At 47.8% G+C, this 21658-nt stretch overlaps 2 protein-coding genes across 5 annotated transcripts in view; both read right to left on the bottom strand.

Moving 5' to 3' along the window:
* The window catches only part of qpctla (glutaminyl-peptide cyclotransferase-like a), an 11054-nt gene extending 7149 nt beyond the window's left edge, over nt 1-3905 (bottom strand). The window contains exons 1-5 of one of the 4 annotated variants that reach the window (XM_059004926.1): nt 3806-3905; nt 2372-2601; nt 1971-2117; nt 1619-1894; nt 1359-1520 (exon numbers count right to left, since the gene is read on the bottom strand). In XM_059004926.1, coding sequence (XP_058860909.1) covers nt 1359-1520; nt 1619-1894; nt 1971-2117; nt 2372-2584 — 798 coding nt within the window. In that variant the 5' untranslated portion in view covers nt 2585-2601; nt 3806-3905. The other 3 variants (XM_059004928.1, XM_033994062.3, XM_059004927.1) reach the window with 3 other exon arrangements.
* A 792-nt stretch (nt 3906-4697) lies between these two features.
* pglyrp5 (peptidoglycan recognition protein 5) lies at nt 4698-12887 on the bottom strand. The gene is made up of 4 exons (XM_034058163.3): nt 12593-12887; nt 8299-8512; nt 6910-7028; nt 4698-6261 (listed from the first exon to the last, which is right to left on the bottom strand). The coding sequence occupies exons 1-4, from the start codon at nt 12672-12674 to the stop codon at nt 6083-6085; spliced, it is 594 nt and encodes a 197-aa protein (XP_033914054.3). The 5' UTR covers nt 12675-12887; the 3' UTR covers nt 4698-6082.
* Between the last annotated feature and the right edge of the window lie 8771 nt (nt 12888-21658).

The following is a 21658-nucleotide window of genomic DNA, read 5'->3' as shown; positions in this document are numbered from 1 at the left end:
TGTGTATCTCAGTGTGTGTGTGTGTCAGTGTGTCTGCATCTCAGTGTGTGTCTGTATCTCAGTGTGTGTGTGTCAGTGTGTCTGCATCTCAGTGTATGTGTGTATCTCAGTGTGTATGTGTCAGTGTGTCTGCATCTCAGTGTGTGTGTGTCAGTGTGTCTGCATCTCAGTGTGTGTGTGTCAGTGTGTCTGCATCTCAGTGTGTGTGTATCTCAGTGTATGTGTGTATCTCAGTGTGTATGTGTCAGTGTGTCTGCATCTCAGTGTGTGTGTGTCAGTGTGTCTGCATCTCAGTGTGTCTGTATCTCAGTGTGTGTGTGTCAGTGTGTCTGCATCTCAGTGTGTGTGTGTCAGTGTGTCTGCATCTCAGTGTGTGTCTGTATCTCAGTGTGTGTGTGTCAGTGTGTCTGCATCTCAGTGTGTGTGTCAGTGTGTCTGCATCTCAGTGTGTGTCTGTATCTCAGTGTGTGTGTGTCAGTGTGTCTGCATCTCAGTGTGTGTGTGTCAGTGTGTCTGCATCTCAGTGTATGTGTGTATCTCAGTGTGTGTGTGTCAGTGTGTCTGCATCTCAGTGTGTGTGTATCTCAGTGTGTATGTGTCAGTGTGTCTGCATCTCAGTGTATGTGTGTATCTCAGTGTGTGTGTGTCAGTGTGTCTGCATCTCAGTGTGTGTCTGTATCTCATTGTGTGTGTGTCAGTGTGTCTGCATCTCAGTGTGTGTGTGTCAGTGTGTCTGCATCTCAGTGTGTGTGTGTCAGTGTGTCTGCATCTCAGTGTGTGTGTGTCAGTGTGCCTGCATCTCAGTGTGTGTCTGTATCTCAGTGTGTAGGTGTCAGTGTGTCTGCATCTCAGTGTGTCTGTATCTCAGTGTGTGTGTGTCAGTGTGTCTGCATCTCAGTGTGTATGTGTCAGTGTGTCTGCATCTCATTGTGTGTGTGTCAGTGTGTCTGCATCTCAGTGTATGTCTCAGTGTGTGTGTCTGTATCTCATTATATGTGTGTGTGTCAGTATCTCAGTATATGTGTGTATCTCAGTGTGTGTCTCAGTGTGTGTGCGTCAGTGTGTCTGTATCTCAGTGTGTGTGCGTCAGTGTGTCTGTATCTCAGTGTGTGTGTCTCAGTGTGTGTGTCTGTATCTCAGTGTGTGTGTCTCAGTGTGTGTGTCTGTATCTCAGTGTGTGTGTCTCAGTGTGTGTGTCTGTATCTCAGTGTGTGTGTCTCAGTGTGTCTGTATCTCAGTGTGTGTGTCTCAGTGTGTGTGTCTGTATCTCAGTGTGTGTGTGTCAGTGTGTCTGTATCTCAGTGTGTGTGTCTCAGTGTGTGTGTCTGTATCTCAGTGTGTCTCAGGGCTGCACTCACGATGCTGTTCAGCAGAGTGGTGTCTTCTGCTCCGGGGGGGTGCTTGGTTCTCCCCATGAGCTCAGCGAGGTGGCGTGACCCGTACAGAGAGTCAGTGGCAGTCCACTCCTCGAAGGCCTCCTCCCCATCGAAGAACACCAACTGGAGAGTCAACACAGCCTTCTGCACCAGACAGGAGAACAGCAGCGAGGCTGTCAGTGAGCATTCCCTCCCCTCCCCTCTCCCTCCCCTCTCCTTCAATCCCATCTCCTTCCTCTCACCCGGTGTCGTGCTGCTCCCAGCATGGTGTCCAGCGCGGAGGCGAGCTCCAGCAGCATGGCACAAGGCACGGCCGAGTCACTGGCCCCTAGGAAGGGCCCCCCAGGAAGCTTCTTGGAGTCATAATGACAGGCCAGCAGGAGGCGTCGTGGAGCTTCGGGATCCAGCACAGCCAGAACATTGGAGAAGGAGACCCGGCCTCGAGGTGTGAGAGAGGAGAACGAGTCAACCTCCACCGTCCAGCCAGCAGAGAGGGAGCGCAGAGAGGAGAGGAGGTGCTGAGAGAGAGGAAAACAAGTCAACATCCAGGAGGGGGGAGTGGTAGAGGAGGGGAGGGTGTTTCAGAGTGTTCACCTGTCTCACTGCGCTGCTCCCCGGACTGCCAGGCAGCCTCTCCACCAGCAGGGGGCGCAGATGAGTCTCCCAGAGCCGGCTCAGGTCCACACGAGACACCAGCCGACGAACCTGGCTAGCAGAGACCCTGCTGGGCAAGTGAGACAGCTGGGAGAGGGAAGAGAGAGAGGAGGCTCAGAGTGCTGTGCAACAGGAATCTTATTGTTATTATTATTTGTATTACTACTACTAAATTCAGAGTGAATGTAAAATCTGGACTGGCTCTCACACTGCTGTGCAATGGGAGCCTTGTTATTATTAATAGGCTCACAGAATGCGAGTTGCTTATATAATCTCAATACCTTCAGATGTCACAAAACCCTGCAGAAGTAAGAGCTGTTTGGAAGCGCCCTGCGGCTCACCTTGTCTCTCGTCCAGTCTGCGGGGTGTGGACGCACGCTGTCCAGCGTGTCAATAGACAGGTACACTCCCAGCATCCCCGCCACAGCCAGAACCACGCACAGCCCGCACAGCAGCACCCGGGCCCGGGGTCTCCCGACCGGGTCACACCGGCCCGTCAAGCTGCCTGGACTGACCGGGGCCGCAGCTCTGAACCTCCGCCCTCCTTTCGACATCTTCAAACCCGCCGGGACTTGGAAGAGCAGACAGGAGCCTAATGCAACTACTATTAACTAGTGCTAACTAAAATGAACTAAGATCAATGTACCTAGTGACTAACATTAACTTATGTAGTCTACTTCAGTGCTCATGTTAATTTGGCTGAATAATTAACAAGTGCAACAACGAAAGAAAGAAGGCACTTATTTATTTTACATTATTTTCTTTTATTGTTACTTATTTGAAAAACAGTATTTGAACGGGGGTTCGGGAAAGAATCTCCGACTTGAACTTAGAATTGCACCTTCCTTCGCGCAATATGACGTCACCAGCATGTATCACTGTAGCATGACACACTGGGACCCCTTGTGGTTGCGTGACGTCAGGCTGTATCCACAGACAAGACTGGGATTCATTTAATATTGAAGTCAAGTAACGAGTTTCTGTCTTCAGACATCCATTACCAAAATATAATTGACGTTACCGTCAAGTACTATCACGTGTTGTCCTAGCGTTTAAAATGCTGAGACACGCTTGTATTTAAATTCAGATAGGCACTGTATAGTATTTACATGTTAATAATAATAATAATAATAATAATAATAATAATAATAATAAAAACAACTTACTTATATTTTAAGACAAAACGTCGTTTTCATTTCGAGACCCCCTCATCCTGTGACGTGTAATTCAAAATCATATTCCACTCCGATAGCAATGGGTTAAATGGGAAATGAACACAATCTTATAGCCCTATTATTATTATTATTATTATTATTATTATTATTATTATTATTATTTATTTGACTCAGTCAATTACTATATCGCCGTTATCAATGCACAGCAGGTCATGTTAACGCATAGGCGATGCAATAAGGATACCAATTTCTGTACAGTAAAAAGAAAACAGAGCGACCACAGCAGCGCACACAGTAAACCCTTATGTTACTAACTCCCCCTAGTCACCGGGGTATTACACTGACAATGCGCAATATGGTGGAACCAGTCCAGATGCAAAGCGGTACAGGCTGTCAGTCTGTCTGAAAGATATTCAAACGCTCTGCAGAAAAAAAAAAAAAACGTCCCTTTGCCCGGAGCCGCGACCACACAGGTGCAATATTATAACTACGATTAACAATGAAATGAATCGGTGTTCATATTTCCTGTGAATTCCGTCTCCTGCCCTCAGCCCTCTCGTTTGTTTAGGTACTCGTCCCCCTGCAGCCCCTCTTACTTACTGTGTTAAAAACGACACATTGCAACAAGAATCTCCGCGCTCTACTGAACAGATACCTTCCGGCTTCCTTTCCAAAACGATGACGAGCCACACACGGCTCTTAAAGGGACAGCGTATGAAATATCGACAAGCTTCCCAAATACACCTCCTTCAAAAAGGAAGTTTATAGTTATATAAGCTCTCCGCGAATATGTTAAACAGCATATGCTGAAAAAATACTAGCAGTTAACCGAAAGAATTCTGAATGAGTTAATTACCATGTCATAACACAGCTTACCAGCTGCAGTCTCACTTTGGAGTGTCACTGATCATCATTACTCACTACTAAAAACGACAGAATTGAGTATAGCTACGACGGGCAGCAGTGTGGAGTAGTGGTTAGGGCTCTGGACTCTTGACTGGAGGGTTGCGGGTTCAATCCCAGGTGGGGGACGCTGCTGCTGTACCCTTGAGCAAGGTACTTTACCTAGATTGCTCCAGTAAAAACCCAACTGTATAAATGGGTAATTGTATGTAAAAATAATGTGATATTGTAAGTCGCCCTGGAGAAGGGCGTCTGCTAAGAAATAAATAATAATAATAATACGACATCAAATAACTTCTGTCACCTCGTTGGCAATAAAGATCACATTCTCAACCATGTGCAATCGGCAAACCTTTTTCTTTAGATTAATCACGTCGTCATTTTTTAACGGTAACCTGATGGATGCATTGATTATTAAAAAGTTAAAAAAAACATAGTTGTTTTTAACAGAAGAAAAACCCTGTGCTGAATAGTTCAAACAAATTTAAATTAGAAAACTAGTCTTCTTGGGCGTTGTAAACCTGGATAGCTGGCAATCGTGGTGGGGAATGTAAAAGAAATGAGTCGACTTCCATTAGCGGCGGTACAAGCACAGCACATTTATTAGTTCATAGGATTCGGACCATACACAGCCAGGTCCCACGGCTTTCCCCTCCCAGGCATACATATCAGAGGATCAGGCGTTTTACCAACTAAACCAGGCCACAGTATATTCCTGGTTCATTTGGTATCACATTTAAATAAAACACAGCTCTGGATGCAGAATTGACATTTAAAAACAACATCTTGCGCTTTAACCCGTACTTGCACCCCGACCTGGTACTACTAAAGCCGGTTTAATCAATCCAAACCTGTAGCATCGGTAAAGTTTGTCGCATAGGATTTATTAAAACGCTTAATTTATGGATGTATTTGACTTATCTTTGTCACTGTGTTTTGGAAGAGCGCAAATGTCTGTTTTCTTGGGTGATGGCATTTCATATACAGCTAGAAAAATATGGGATCCCCATGCTTGTTTATAGGGGCTGTGGTCAAAAATGGGGACCCGTATACTCTCTCTGTCTGACTGCCTGTCTGTTTACTTTACTATTAAATATTAGCTTGGGAACATGCTGAATGGCAAACATGGGTGAAAAACTGAAGACATTCTCCTCCCATCTAAACACACTAAACCCTGCCAGCTGTACGGATGAGAGTGGAGAATAAAGTCGAAACTAACAGAAACCTTCGAGACTCTTCTTATAAAAGTTCACCAGGGGTCATTTTGAAGTTTTGCCCTATACTATACATTTACATAGTTTACCATGCTTTTTAAATATGCTTCACCATACCTCTCTGTGCTTCACAATGCCCTCACTGTGATTTATTACACTTTGCGGGAAACTTTTTATAAAAGATGTCATTTTATGTCCCAAAACCAAAATAAAAAAAGAAGACTCTCAGGGTCCCCTTCATGAGTTTGAACTTCAGCTTTCCCCTCTTCGCCTGCTTGCAGGATGATGCATGAAAGGAATGTGCAGTAACAATGGTATCCACACACAAGCACTGCAGGGGAAGCACACAGTAACACCCGCAGGACTGAATGAGACTCTAGACACCACCTTTACTAAATCAGTATAAGAACCCATTCAACTGCTTTATATGAGTTACCATTGCCACTGTATTCCTTTGAAACCAAGAAGAAAAGGACTGAAGAAACTCAGACTAAGAGGCGCAGACTTCGTTTACTTTCATATTATTTATTTACTGTCTGTTTTTCACAGAAAAATCAAAATCATTTCTCATCTCCATAGAGGTGAGGAGTAGCCATCGAAAGCCCCCTCACCGGGCCTCACCGCCTCCACCCTCACCCCTCAATCCCTTCTGAAGGCCTAGGAAGGGGGCTCCCCTTTCCTGCCCCGCTCTCTTTGAGCCGGCCCCTGTCTCCTCAGGGTCTCTCTCCTGCCCCCTGGTGGATGGTGTGGCAGTAGCCCCTCAGGGTCGGTAGCTTGCCCACTGTCGGATGGAGCTGTGCAGCTTGTCTCCGGGGCACTGAGTGCTGCCCAGGTCACGGTGCCCCTTCAGGGTGAAGGCAGGGAGCAGGTACCCCAGAGACACCCCGCAGTGGAGCAGCCTGCGGGCCGAAGAGAGAGCCTCCAGGCTGGGGGCCGAGTCTATAACACACAGACAACACAATCCACAACATCAACACAACGACACAATATCAAGACAGCCACACAGCATCAACACAATACACAACCTCACAGCAGCAACACAATACAGCATCAACACAATACACAGACACACAACATTAACACAATACATAACATCAACACAATATACAACCACGCAGCATCAACACAATACACAACATCAACACAACGACACAATATCAAGACAGCCACACAGCATCAACACAATACACAACCTCACAGCAGCAACAGAATACACAACATCAACACAATACACAGCAACACAACATCAACACAATACAGCATCAACACAATACACAGACACACAACATTAACACAATACACAACATTAACACAATACATAACATCAACGCAATACATAACCTCACAGCAGCAACAGAATACACAACATCAACACAATACAGCATCAACACAATACACAGCAACACAACATCAACACAATACAGCATCAACACAATACACAGACACACAACATTAACACAATACATAACATCAATGCAATATACAACCTCACAGCATCAACACAATGCACAACATCAACATACTACAGAACCACAGACACACATGCAATCTCAAAGAAAGGCACAAGACCAGACTGTGCAGCCTCACCGGTGAAGCAGCCCATGAGCGCGATGCCCAGCGCCTTGTTATTGAACATGCGAGTGTGAGCACCTTCCACACCCCAGCCCCGCCCCTCATACACTGTGCCGTCCGGACCAATCAGGAAGCTGCAAACACAACCACAGCCAATCAGTACACTGCAAAACAGACACTTTGGCAGATCTATGTAATTGCAATAGCAAAATTATGTCACGCAGACCCGTGCAGAGTGTCCTAGTAATCAGACAGCACCCGACAGGGTACATATCTGTCACAATAAAATCAATCTTAGCAGATTATAGCCAGGAAAGGAGTGTATGATAAAAGCTTGGTGAAGATTGCTGAAAGATCAAGGTAGTTATTGTGTTCACTGTGTACAGAGAAACACACAGACAGACGGATGGACAGACAGGCAGCCATGCAGACACAATCAGATCATCAGGGTGCCTATATTTTGAATGGGGCTCCTGAAAGGGAGTGAAGTTTGTAGCTCCTTGCTCTCTGCATGTTATCCTAACCAGGGTTAGAGTCAATTCCTTTTCTTCAATTGCAGTTCCATTTGCAGTTCCTTTTTAAAATCCTAATTTTCCAATTCTAATTCCTATTCCCTTTTAGTCAGTTCCAATTTTACAACGTAGGCTTTATTGAGCAAACATACATCCAGCTTGTCAAACACATGTACACCTTGTAGAACTGCATGGTTTGTTAACAAGGTGCACATGTGTTTGACAAGTTGTATGCATATTTGCTCAATAAAGCCTATATTGTAAAATAAATCAGAACTGGAATTGAAAAAAATTAATTGACCCCTACCCTGCTCCTGCCCCAGACTCCCTGCTCCTGCCCCAGACCCCCTGCTCCTGCCACAGGCACCCTGCTCCTGCCCCAGACCCCCTGCTCCTACCCCAGACCCCCTGGTCCTGCCCAGACACAATGCTCCTGCCCCAGACCCCCTGCTCCTGCCCCAGACCCCCTGCTCCTGCCACAGGCACCCTGCTCCTGCCCCAGACCCCCTGCTCCTACCCCAGACCCCCTGGTCCTGCCCAGACACAATGTTCCTGCCCCAGACACCCTGCTCCTGCCCCAGACCCCCTGCTCCTACCCCAGACCCCCTGCTCCTGCCCAGACACAATGCTCCTGCCCCAGACCCCCTGCTTCTGCCCCAGACCCCCTGCTCCTACCACAGACCTCTGCTCCTGCCCCAGACCCCCTGATCCTGCCCCAGACCCCCTGCTCCTGCCCCAGACCCCCTGCTCCTGCTCCAGACCCCCTGCTCCTGCCCCAGACCCCCTGCCCCTGCCCCAGACCCCCTGCTCCTGCCCCAGGCCCCCTGCTCCTGCCCCAGACCCCCCTGCTCCTGCCCCAGACCCCTTGCTCCCGAGTGCTCTCCTGTCTCACTTGTAGCCAATGTCGTTCCAGCCGCGCTCATCCATGTGCAGCCGCTGGATGTTCCGGAGCTGCACGCAGCAGGCGGAGTGGGTGTGGCCAAGCGGCATGGCTGTGTGGTGAATCACTGCCAGCGCTGCCGGGACCTGCATGCTCTCCGAGAGCCTCGGGGGCCGGGCCCCCCACTCTGAGCGAGGCACCACAGGGGGGCAGCCCTCCACTGCATCTGAAACAAGAAGATGAGTTCAGAGACCAGCACACAGAGAGAGGGGAGAGGAGGGGAGTGAGAGTGAGAGGAGAGGGGAGGGGACGGGAGAGGAGAGGAGAGGGGAGAGAAGAGGAGAGGAGGGGAGTGAGAGTTAGAGGAGAGGGGAGGGGACGGGAGAGGAGAGGAGAGGGGAGAGGAGAGGAGAGGAGGGGGGTGAAAGTGAGAGGAGAGGGGAGGGGACGGGAGGGGAGAGGAGAGGGGTGAGAGGAGGAGAGGAGAGGGGAGGGGAGAGAGGAGGGGAGGGGAGTAGAGAGTAGAGGAGGAGAGAGGAGGAGAGGAGAGGGGAGGGGAGAGGAGAGGGGAGAGGAGAGGAGAGGAGTGAGATTGAGAGGAGAGGGGAGGGGACGGTAGGGGAGAGGAGAGGGGAGAGAGGATGAGAGGAGGGGAGTGAGAGTGAGAGGAGAGGGGAGGGGATGGGAGGGGAGAGGAGAGGGGAGAGAAGAGGAGAGGAGGGGAGTAAAAGTGAGAGGAGAGGGGAGGGGACGGGAGGGGAGAGGAGAGGGGAGAGAGGAGGGGAGGGGAGTAGAGAGTAAAGGAGGAGAGAGGAGGAGAGGAGAGGGGAGGGGAGAGGAGAGGGGGGAGTGAGAGTGAGAGGAGAGGGGAGGGGATGGTAGGGGAGAGGAGAGGGGAGAGGAGAGGAGGGGAGTGAGAGTGAGAGGAGAGGGGAGGGAACGGTAGGGGAGAGGAGAGGGAAGAGGAGAGGAGAGGGGAGAGAGGAGGAGAGGAGGGGAGTGAGAGTGAGAGGAGAGGGGAGGGGACGGTAGAGGAGAGGAGAGGGAAAGGGAGGAGGAGAGGGGAGAGGAGAGGAGAGGAGGGGAGTGAAAGTGAAAGGAGAGGGGAGGGGACGGTAGGGCAGAGGAGAGGGGAGAGGAGAGGAGAGGAGGGGAGTGAGAGTGAGAGGAGAGGGAAGGGGAGAGGAGAGGGGAGAGAGGAGGAGAGGAGGGGAGTGAGAGTGAGAGGAGAGGGGAGGGGACGGTAGAGGAGAGGAGAGGGAAAGGGAGGAGGAGAGGGGAGAGAGCAGGAGAGGAGGGGAGTGAGAGTGAGAGGAGAGGGGAGGGGACGGTAGAGGAGAGGAGAGGGGAGAGGAGAGGAGGGGAGTGAGAGTGAGAGGAGAGGGGAGGGGACGGGAGGGAAGAGGAGAGGGAAGGGGAGAGGGGAGAGAGGAGGAGAGGAGGGGAGTGAGAGTGAGAGGAGAGGGGACGGTAGAGGAGAGGAGAGGGAAGGGGAGAGGAGAGGAGAGGAGGGGAGTGAGAGTGAGAGGAGAGGGGAGGGGACGGGATCGGGAGAGGAGAGGGAAGGGGAGAGGAGAGGGGAGAGAGGAGGAGAGGACGGGAGTGAGAGTGAGAGGAGAGGGGAGGGGACGGTAGAGGAGAGGAGAGGGGAGAGGAGAGGAGAGGAGGGGAGTAAAAGTGAGAGGAGAGGGGAGGGGACGGGAGGGGAGAGGAGAGGGGAGAGAGGAGGGGAGGGGAGTAGAGAGTAAAGGAGGAGAGAGGAGGAGAGGGGAGGGGAGAGGAGAGGAGGGGAGTGAGAGTGAGAGGAGAGGGGAGGGGATGGTAGGGGATAGGAGAGGGGAGAGGAGAGGAGGGGAATGAGAGTGAGAGGAGAGGGGAGGGAACGGTAGGGGAGAGGAGAGGGGAGAGGAGAGGAGAGGAGGGGAGTGAGAGGGAAGGGGAGAGGAGAGGGGAGAGGAGAGGAGAGGAGGGGAGTGAGAGTGAGAGGAGAGGGGAGGGGACGGGATCGGGAGAGGAGAGGGAAGGGGAGAGGAGAGGGGAGAGAGGAGGAGAGGACGGGAGTGAGAGTGAGAGGAGAGGGGAGGGGACGGTAGAGGAGAGGAGAGGGGAGAGGAGAGGAGGGGAGTAAAAGTGAGAGGAGAGGGGAGGGGACGGGAGGGGAGAGGAGAGGGGAGAGAGGAGGGGAGGGGAGTAGAGAGTAAAGGAGGAGAGAGGAGGAGAGGGGAGGGGAGAGGAGAGGAGGGGAGTGAGAGTGAGAGGAGAGGGGAGGGGATGGTAGGGGATAGGAGAGGGGAGAGGAGAGGAGGGGAATGAGAGTGAGAGGAGAGGGGAGGGAACGGTAGGGGAGAGGAGAGGGGAGAGGAGAGGAGAGGAGGGGAGTGAGAGGGAAGGGGAGAGGAGAGGGGAGAGGAGAGGAGAGGAGGGGAGTGAGAGTGAGAGGAGAGGGGAGGGGAGGGGACGGGAGGGGAGAGGAGAGGGAAGGGGAGAGGAGAGGGGAGAGGAGGGGAGTGAGAGTGAGAGGAGAGGGGAGGGGACGGTAGGGGAGAGAGGAGGAGAGGAGAGGGGAGGGGAGAGAGGAGGGGAGGAGAGTAGAGAGTAAAGGAGGAGAGAGGAGGAGAGGAGAGGGGAGGGGAGAGAGGAGGAGAGGAGGGGAGTGAGAGTGAGAGGAGAGGGAAGGGGAGAGGAGAGGGGAGAGAGGAGGAGAGGAGGGGAGTAAAAGTGAGAGGAGAGGGGAGGGGAGAGAGGAGGAGAGGAGGGGAGTGAGAGTGAGAGGAGAGGGAAGGGGAGAGGAGAGGGGAGAGAGGAGGAGAGGAGGGGAGTAAAAGTGAGAGGAGAGGGGAGGGGACGGTAGAGGAGAGGAGAGGGGAGGGGAGAGAGGAGGGGAGGAGGGGAGTGAGAGTGAGAGGAGAGGGGACAGGAGAGAGGAGGGGAGGAGAGGGGAGAGAGGAGGAGAGGAGGGGAGTGAGAGTGAGAGGAGAGGGGAGGGGACAGGAGAGAGGAGTAGAGAGTAGAGGAGGAGAGAGGAGGAGAGGAGAGGGGAGGGGAGAGAGGAGGAGAGGAGGGGAGTGAGAGAGTGAGAGGAGAGGGGAGGGGACAGGAGAGAGGAGGGGAGGGGAGTAGAGAGTAGAGGAGGAGAGGAGAGGGGAGGGGAGAGAGGAGGAGTTGAGAGGGGAGGGGAGAGAGGAGGAGAGGAGGGGAGTGAGAGGAGAGGGGACAGGAGAGAGGAGGGGAGGAGAGGGGAGGGGAGAGAGGAGGAGAGGAGGGGAGTGAGAGTGAGAGGAGAGGGGAGGGGACAGGAGAGAGGAGTAGAGAGTAGAGGAGGAGAGAGGAGGAGAGGAGAGGGGAGGGGAGAGAGGAGGAGAGGAGGGGAGTGAGAGAGTGAGAGGAGAGGGGAGGGGACAGGAGAGAGGAGGGGAGGGGAGTAGAGAGTAGAGGAGGAGAGGAGAGGGGAGGGGAGAGAGGAGGAGATGAGAGGGGAGGGGAGAGAGGAGGAACGGGGCGTCCAAAACCTCAGGGGTCTGTCTGTGCTGAAGATACAGCCCCACTCACGGCACTCACACACCATCAAAGACCAAAATGTGAAACTTGGAATTGGTATAAAAAATGACAAGCCATCTGATTTGTTTCTTTACAGTGACACATCACTGCCTCTGATTGCCCTGGCATCGACTCCATCTTATCCAGCCAGTGCTATTGTTATACTGATAACGTGTTCCAGGAGACGCCCTGCAGAGTGCCGCTGTTCAACACAGGCTGGCAGGGCGAGGTTTTAATGAGCTTCACAATCTGTGTGGAGCGCGATGTAATTGAGCCGCGCCCTCTGGTGGACAGACGTACAGACAGACACACCCCTAGCCCCGGTCTCTGATCACTATCATAAAAGTAATGTTAAAAACAAGTTTCATGTCAGCGGAATAACTGATTGTCCAGATATACGTACATACAGACACGTGACTGTAGTGACACACACTTCCAATATAGACGGAATCTGATCCTCTCAATAACTTATGTAAATAATGTTATTACCAAGTTTAATCACAATTAGTACAGCGACTATTGACACTGCTAATGGTGTCGTTTGAATGCAGCCTCTGGTGGTATTAAATCCACTGTTTTATCGATCAGTGAATAATTAGTTTAAGTTATTATTAAAAGTGAAACGTCTTGCATTAAACTAACAGGGCTGTATCGGAAGTCATCTCTAAGTAAACTCTTCGTATAGCAGGAGCGCTGTTACTCCTTGTTAGAAGTGCAGGCAGCGACACCGAGTAAAACTGGTCCAGTTTGTGAGAGTGCGTGTCCTCACCTGCCCGCTGCTCCACCGCTCCCCGGTCCCCGGACTCAGTTTTATCGGCTGCCTGCTCCATTCTGTCACGACCAACGCGCATGTTCGGTCCTGTGCTTCGCGTCAGCCAGAGCTGCGCCGTATAGCCCTACAAACACGCCCAGAGGCTGGGTGTTGGGGGTGTGCCTCTATAACTTATACAAACGCGTCTGTATTCGATTTTCTAGCGAAGTACAGCTCATTTTATATAAGTTCTTTAACTTGTATAAAAAGAAACGTATCACTTACATTTGGATAAAATTCACTAGATGTGATCGAAAAATGACAAACTCTGTTTTAGAGCAGGTGCAGTGACTTTTTATCGTGCTGATTAACAATTGACATCACGAAGACGCTGCAGAATGATCTGTGGATCTCGGGCAGGTGTTGGGACTCTCGGTCTCCCAGTTCGTGGCCTGTCAGAGTGTGTCATACCGTCTCGCCAGGTTTGAAATCGTTGGCTGTGAGCACCCAAGACAACGAGCCACAGCACGCTGCCCTAGTCCAGCCTCCAACATGCCGATCGCACGAAGGCGCTGCTCTCTTGACAGACGTGGCATATTGTTTTTTTTCTGTGATTTTCTTTATTGCTTTTATTCAAGCTTGCAATTCAACAGCTGAAATCACTCCATATCCAATCAGCTGTCTCACTAATTAGGTGATTAAGTGCATCTGCTTCAGTCACAGTCACTCAAGCGTGTCATGGTCAAGGATGAATGATCGAGTGATTAAAAAGAAACCAAAAACATTTCGTCAATGTCCATCATTTATATACCTTTTTTTAAAAAAAAAAAGTGTTATAATAGTGATAAGTTTATTTTAATGCTCTGTGTGTGTGTGTGTGTGTCTATATATATATATATATATATATATATATATATATATATATATATAATATATATATATATATATATGATGTAATGTTATGTTGTCCAGGATTGCTCTAAACAAGATTATTGGTTTGTAGTGTATGAAACATTGCTTATTTTGTCTACGTCACAGTCTTTTTCCCTGTACCTTTTACAGAGCATTCACAAATTCTTCTTTTTTCTTTAGAATGGAAAAAACTCCATTACTCAACTTGTTGTGGATGGCAGTATCACAAATAACCCAAAGAAAATAGCCGCACAATGTTCAAATTTCTATCAGAACTTATATAAGTCTAATGTCTGTGAAGATTCTACTAGAGATTTTTTTTAATTAATAGGTAATGTTAAAACTATTAATGCAGATGAAAAAAAGTTTTTGTGATGGTCCCATTCTTATACAAGAAATTGTTGACTCCATTGCAAATCTTAAAAATAATAAATCACCAGGAAATGATGGTATTACCGCTGAATTTTATAAAATGTTTGTAAAACAGGTATCCATTTTTTTTATACAAGTTATATTTAGAAAGTATAAATATAGAATCTCTACCACAAACCCTGAACCAGGGACTAATTACCTTAATACCTAAAACCTAAAAAAGATCTTCTCTTACTTGATAATTGGAGGCCCATAAGTCTTCTCAACAACGATTATAACATTTTAGCTTTGATTTTTGCCACAAGAATAAAAATAGCTCTTAAGATTTCCATTACACGAGAGTAGATGTTAAAACTTCATGCTGATTTGAACTCGGCTCTCGCCAAGATAAGCACCAACTAAGACGTAGCTTTACAGTAAACTAATGTGATCCATATGTGTCTCCATCCATTTACGTTTCCTTCCATATGATGATGTACAATAATAGATGAAACACAATCAGGTTTTATGAAAAATAGACATATTACAAATAATATTAGATTAGTATTAGATATCTTAGATTATTCTGGTATTGGAAGAAAGTTTTATTCTCTTTCTTGATTTTTACAAGGCTTTCGACACAGTTGAACACCTTTTCATCGTTAACGCTCTTGAAAAATTTGGCTTTGGAGTTTTTTTTTTATTAAAGTAATTAAAACGCTTTAGAAAAATAATAATAGCTCAATTAAATTAGGTCATGGTACCTCGCAAAGATTTACTATACAACGTGGCATCCGACAGGGTTGCCCTATTTCACCTTATTTGTTTTTACTTGCAATGCAGCTCCTGGCAGTCCATATCATTAATAATGGTTTGCAGGGTATTTCCATCGCAGAGAAACAAATAATTATAAGTCAAGTGGCAGATGATACAACTCTTTTTCTGAAAAATAAATCTCAGATACCAATAGCTATTAACATAATTAATTCATTCTCAAAAGCCTCAGGTTTATACTTAAATATAAAAAAATGTGAATTATTACCTATTTCTGATTCGTTTATATCAGAAATCCCAATTAAAAACGAAATAAACTATTTAGGAATTATTATAAATAAAGATAAAAAAAAACTAGGTGCTCTCTAAATTTTAATCATCTTATTGAAAAGACACAACATAAATTAAACCAGTCAATTTTTGACAATTTTTGACTGCTCCCCTGCCTCCAGAGCCCGCTCCTTCTCCACCCTTGCTCCGCAGTGGTGGAATGACCTTCCTACAGATGTCAGGACTGCCCAGTCCCTGACCACATTCCGGCGCCTCCTTAAGACTCACCTCTTCAAACAGCACCTGTAGAACTCCTCTGTTTGTATCCTGGGACACTATCACCCTTCATTTAAATGTGCTTTATTTTGCTCTTATCTGCCCCCTATTTTACTGCATTTAATCCTGTACTTCAGAATACTGTAATCTGCCAAGTGTTTAACCTGTAGTACTTTGTATTTAATCACATCCTGATGTAACTATCACTATTTAATCATATCCTGATGTAACTATCACTATTATCTGCTGTATTATTGAATTGTGGTTTGTCACACTTGAACAAAAGTTATTGTATTTCTTGCTCTCATTGTATTACTTGTATTGTAACACTTGAAATGTATTTGCTTACGATTGTAAGTCGCCCTGGATAAGGGCGTCTGCTAAGAAATAAATAATAATAATAATAATAAACCAATGGTTGCAAAGAGATTTGTCTCTGAAAGGTCGGATTTTGCTTGCTAAGGCTGAAGGTATTTCTAGGCTGAGTTATGCAGCTCTTTCTCTGGATGTATCAAAAGACATCAGTAGTATGGTTGATAGAATCTTATTTAACTTTATCTGGAAGAACAAAACTCATTATATTAGAAAATCAGTAATAATGAACAATCATGAATATAGAGGACTTAACTTTCTTGATTTTTCTACCTTAAACAATACCTTTAAAATAAATTGGATTAAACAGTTTATTAAAAATCCATCTTCAACTTGGAACTTTATTCCTGCATATATTTTTAATAATCTTGGTGGTCTAAGCTTTCTATTAATATGTAATTACAATATTGAAAAAATTCCCATCAAGTTATCAAATTTTCACAAACAAATGCTTCTTTCTTGGTCTTTAATTTATAAACATAACTTTTCTCCACACAAATATTTCATTTGGAATAATAAGGATATTTGCTATAAGCATAAGTCCTTATTTTTCCCCAATTGGTTTAATAATGGCATCATATTAGTTACTCAATTATTTAAATGTAATGGCAATCTTCTTAACTATACAGAATTCTTGTCCACCTTTAAATTACCTATTACAGCAAAGGAGTTTGCCATTATTTTTGATGCTCTCCCTAGAGGAGTGATCACTTTACTGAAAAATGATTTGAAAGTATTATCTTGCCCTCCACCTTCCATAGACCCTTGTAAAACTTTTATTGGAAAATATTGTTTTATAGATCATTCTAAAAATAATAAGCATATAAGATCTCTTTTCCAAAATGATCTAGTATCCATCCCTTATGTTATTTCATATTGGGACGGGTTTATTGAAGGTATTGACTGGAAAAAAGTTTGGATTTTATCCAACAAGTACTTATTAACTAACAAAGTTAAAGAAGTTTCTTATAAAATAATACATAAATGTTATCCTGTTAAAAACTATTTAAAGAAACTGAAACATGGTATCGACCTGAGCTGCTCATTCTGTAAGGACTCCACTGAAACAGTGTGGCATTTATTTTGGAATTGTAGATTTTGGAAAGATGTAATTACTTTCACCAACAATAATATTAAAAAAGAAAAAAACTTAAATTTCATATTGGTAATGTACTGTTTGGTTTCACTAACTATAAGACCAGTGAAAATAATGAGTATTACATTATAAACTTGATTATTCTAATGGCAAAATTTCATGTTCACAAGTGTAAATTCTCTAATCAGAAACCTTTCTTTTTTCTTTTTGTAAAAGAAATGGAACAGTACATTAAGGTTATTAAGATGTCCAATAATAAAAAAAGCCTTGAAGACACTTCATGTATGTAACCTATTTAATATCTTTTTGTAATTGTATAAAGCCCACCCCCTGGCTTCCATTATAATATGTTCACTATTCTGTTTTTTTTCTACTTTCTGTACATTTTCTTTGTTTATTTCAATAAAAATGCATTTAAAAAAAAAACAGAGCATTCACAAATATATGTCCTACTGCTGCTTAGCTTAGATTAGTTATCGTACAATGAAAATGATTGTGCTATGTACAGAGTACTGGGGTGAGAATTGGCCCAGGCTAATGTGCACCCTCCCAGAAGAGTAGTGAGAATTAGCCTGACAGGGTGAGGTTGAGCCTACAGAACTCACCCGGGGTGAGAATTAGCCTGTAACACCGGCTCCATTGCAAGGAGCGTATATCGGGCTTATGTCTTCGTATGTGATTGCGTCACCTACCTGCCCCGGACTTGCTCACCAGGCTACAGTCCGACGAGTGCGTGCCGGGGTACGTGTGTCCACTGCTGACGCCACTGTAGCAATGCCGAGTTCGCGCCCGACCTCCGCCTGTGTGTGGATTGCCTCACCTGTGTGATGCGTTAACCGAGATCGCTACAAACTAATGAAACACTTTTCTGCTGTTTTCTGACAGTTGGAATGGGTGCAATTCACGCTCCCCGACGGTCCGAACAACTTTGATATTCAGGGACATTCTCTCTGTGCTGGTTCCATGTAAAATGTTCCTAGTATAGGGAGAGGAGGGTGTATAGATATACAGAGAGAATATATAGAATGAACTAGATACAGAACAATATATAGAGAAATAGGCTAATAAAGACAGAGAGAAAGAACTATAGAGAGAGATAAACGAGATCGAGATAGAAAGAGAGAATATATAGCCTAATAAAGAGAGAGAGAGAGAGAGAGAGAGAGAGAGAGTACACATAGACTGAGGTAGGTAGATATATTTAGAGAAATAAATAGATAGAATGAGGACCCCAATGTAGTGAACTAACACTGGAGGCTGCAGTTTAACATTGAGTCCACTAGATGGCGGTGCAGCACCACACACATGCACACACGCATTCTAAACAGAATGAATTCACAATCCTGGTTAAGTTAGGGTATAATATTTATAACATAAAAAGAATTTGTCTCTACACAGCAGTGTTTAATTGCTCGATCCTCGTGGCCTTCTGGAGTTCAGAATGTGACACCTAAACAAAGGGAGCCAATTGCAACAAGCTTGTAGATTTAGTGAATCAGGGCTGTCTAACCCCAGCAGTGAATCAGGGCTGCCTCCTCTCACCCCCACAGTGAATCGGGGCTGCCTCCTTTCACCCCCACACTGAATCTGGGCTGCCTCCTCCCAACCCCACAGTGAACCGGGGCTGCCTCCTCTCACCTGTCACTCCTGTCCCTCCAAATGCGTCACGTAGTCCTGTTCATACATGACATGGAGCTGTCATCCACTGCTGTGCAAACAGTGCAGTCGAGTCTCATGGTGCCTGTGATACCCGGGGACACGATGCTCAACTGCAAAAGAGCTGACCAGGAAACCTCTCCTCTCCTCACAAAACCGGTAAACAGCAAACCTGACCCTGTCTCTCCTGACCTCACAAAACCAGTAAAGTCCCTGATACAGTCTGTCCCTCCTGTCATACATAGCAGAGAAACACTGACAGTGTGTAGCTGTGCCGGAGCACTCACAGAGAAACACTGACAGCGTGTAACTGTGGCGGAGCACTCACAGAGAAACGGGAAACACTGACAGTGTGTAACTGTGCCGGAGTGCTCACAGGGAAACAGGAAACTCTGACAGCGTGTAGCTGTGCTGGAGTGCTCACAGGGAAACACTGACAGCATGTAGCTGTGTCGGAGCGCTCACAGGGAAACAGGAAACACTGACAGCATGTAGCTGTGTCGGAGCGCTCACAGGGAAACAGGAAACACCGACAGCGTGTAGCTGTGCCGGAGCGCTCACAGGGAAACACCGACAGCGTGTAGCTGTGCCGGAGCGCTCACAGGGAAACAGGAAACACTGACAGCGTGTAGCTGTGCCGGAGCGCTCACAGGGAAACAGGAAACACTGACAGCGTGTAGCTGTGCCGGAGCGCTCACAGGGAAACAGGAAACACTGACAGCATGTAGCTGTGCCGGAGCGCTCACAGGGAAACAGGAAACACTGACAGCATGTAGCTGTGCCGGAGCGCTCACAGGGAAACACCGACAGCGTGTAGCTGTGCCGGAGCGCTCACAGGGAAACAGGAAACACTGACAGCGTGTAGCTGTGCCGGAGCGCTCACAGGGAAACAGGAAACACTGACAGCGTGTAGCTGTGCCGGAGCGCTCACAGGGAAACAGGAAACACTGACAGCATGTAGCTGTGCCGGAGCGCTCACAGGGAAACAGGAAACACTGACAGCATGTAGCTGTGCCGGAGCGCTCACAGGGAAACAGGAAACACCGACAGCGTGTAGCTGTGCCGGAGCGCTCATAGGGAAACACTGACAGCGTGTAGCTGTGCCGGAGCGCTCACAGGGAAACACTGACAGCGTGTAGCTGTGCCGGAGCGCTCACAGGGAAACACTGACAGCGTGTAGCTGTGCCGGAGCGCTCACAGGGAAACAGGAAACACTGACAGCGTGTAGCTGTGCCGGAGCGCTCACAGGGAAACAGGAAACACTGACAGCGTGTAGCTGTGCCGGAGCGCTCACAGGGAAACAGGAAACACCGACAGCGTGTAGCTGTGCCGGAGCGCTCACAGGGAAACACCGACAGCGTGTAGCTGTGCCGGAGCGCTCACAGGGAAACACTGACAGCGTGTAGCTGTGCCGGAGCGCTCACAGGGAAACAGGAAACACTGACAGCGTGTAGCTGTGCCGGAGCGCTCACAGGGAAACACTGATAGCGTGTAGCTGTGCCGGAGCGCTCACAGGGAAACAGGAAACACTGACAGCGTGTAGCTGTGCCGGAGCGCTCACAGGGAAACAGGAAACACCGACAGCGTGTAGCTGTGCCGGAGCGCTCACAGGGAAACACCGACAGCGTGTAGCTGTGCCGGAGCGCTCACAGGGAAACACCGACAGCATGTAGCTGTGCCGGAGCGCTCACAGGGAAACACTGACAGCGTGTAGCTGTGCCGGAGCGCTCACAGGGAAACAGGAAACACTGACAGCGTGTAGCTGTGCCGGAGCGCTCACAGGGAAACACTGATAGCGTGTAGCTGTGCCGGAGCGCTCACAGGGAAACAGGAAACACTGACAGCGTGTAGCTGTGCCGGAGCGCTCACAGGGAAACAGGAAACACCGACAGCGTGTAGCTGTGCCGGAGCGCTCACAGGGAAACACCGACAGCGTGTAGCTGTGCCGGAGCGCTCACAGGGAAACACCGACAGCATGTAGCTGTGCCGGAGCACTCACAGGGAAACAGGAAACACTGACAGCATGTAGCTGTGCCGGAGCGCTCACAGGGAAACAGGAAACACTGACAGCGTGTAGCTGTGCCGGAGCGCTCACAGGGAAACAGGAAACACCGACAGCGTGTAGCTGTGCCGGAGCGCTCACAGGGAAACACCGACAGCATGTAGCTGTGCCGGAGCGCTCACAGGGAAACACTGACAGCATGTAGCTGTGCCGGAGCGCTCACAGGGAAACAGGAAACACCGACAGCATGTAGCTGTGCCGGAGCGCTCACAGGGAAACACTGACAGCGTGTAGCTGTGCCGGAGCGCTCACAGGGAAACACTGACAGCGTGTAGCTGTGCCGGAGCGCTCACAGGGAAACACTGAAAATCTTGCAGTTTGCTTTTACCATTGGTTTTCCATGTAAGTTAATATGCTTTTACCTCACTGGGCCTTACAATGCTTGCCTATGTTTTACCACACCTCTCTGTGCTTTACAATGCTTCCCTATGCTTTACCAGACCTCTCTGTGCTTTACAATGCTTCCCTATGCTTTACCATACCTCTCTGTGCTTTACAATGCTTCCCTATGCTTTACCAGACCTCTCTGTGCTTTACAATGCTTCCCTATGCTTTACCACACCTCTCTGTGCTTTACAATGCTTCCCTATGCTTTACCATACCTCTCTGTGCTTTACAATGCTTGCCTATGCTTTACCATACCTCTCTGAGCTTTACAATGCTTCCCTATGCTTTACCAGACCTCTCTGTGCTTTACAATGCTTCCCTATGTTTTACCACACCTCTCTGTGCTTTACAATGCTTCCCTATGCTTTACCAGACCTCTCTGTGCTTTACAATGCTTCCCTATGCTTTACCATACCTCTCTGTGCTTTACAATGCTTGCCTATGCTTTACCATACCTCTCTGTGCTTTACAATGCTTCCCTATGCTTTACCATACCTCTCTGTGCTTTACAATGCTTCCCTATGCTTTACCAGACCTCTCTGTGCTTTACAATGCTTCCCTATGCTTTACCACACCTCTCTGTGCTTTACAATGCTTCCCTATGCTTTACCATACCTCTCTGTGCTTTACAATGCTTCCCTATGCTTTACCACACCTCTCTGTGCTTTACAGTGCTTCCCTATGCTTTACCAGACCTCTCTGTGCTTTACAATGCCTCCCTATGCTTTACCATGCTGTCAGTGTTGTATCCTCCTTCCATCCCCTTCTCCCACTATCCCTCTCTCCCCGGCGGTTTAACACTCGACACCGGCCCCTCTCCCCGCGCTGGTAACACAAGACAGCACACAGACCAGCACAGAGTGTCACTCACATACCTTCTCCATTCACGAGTTCAACCAGCCGTTTATTTAAAAGCTGTCCTTTTTTG

This window comes from Acipenser ruthenus, chromosome 30, assembly GCF_902713425.1.
Source record: "Acipenser ruthenus chromosome 30, fAciRut3.2 maternal haplotype, whole genome shotgun sequence".
NCBI classification, from domain to species: Eukaryota; Metazoa; Chordata; class Actinopteri; order Acipenseriformes; family Acipenseridae; genus Acipenser; species Acipenser ruthenus.
The sequence above is the reverse complement of the archived record's forward strand: the minus strand, read 5'-3'. Positions and strand labels throughout refer to the sequence as shown.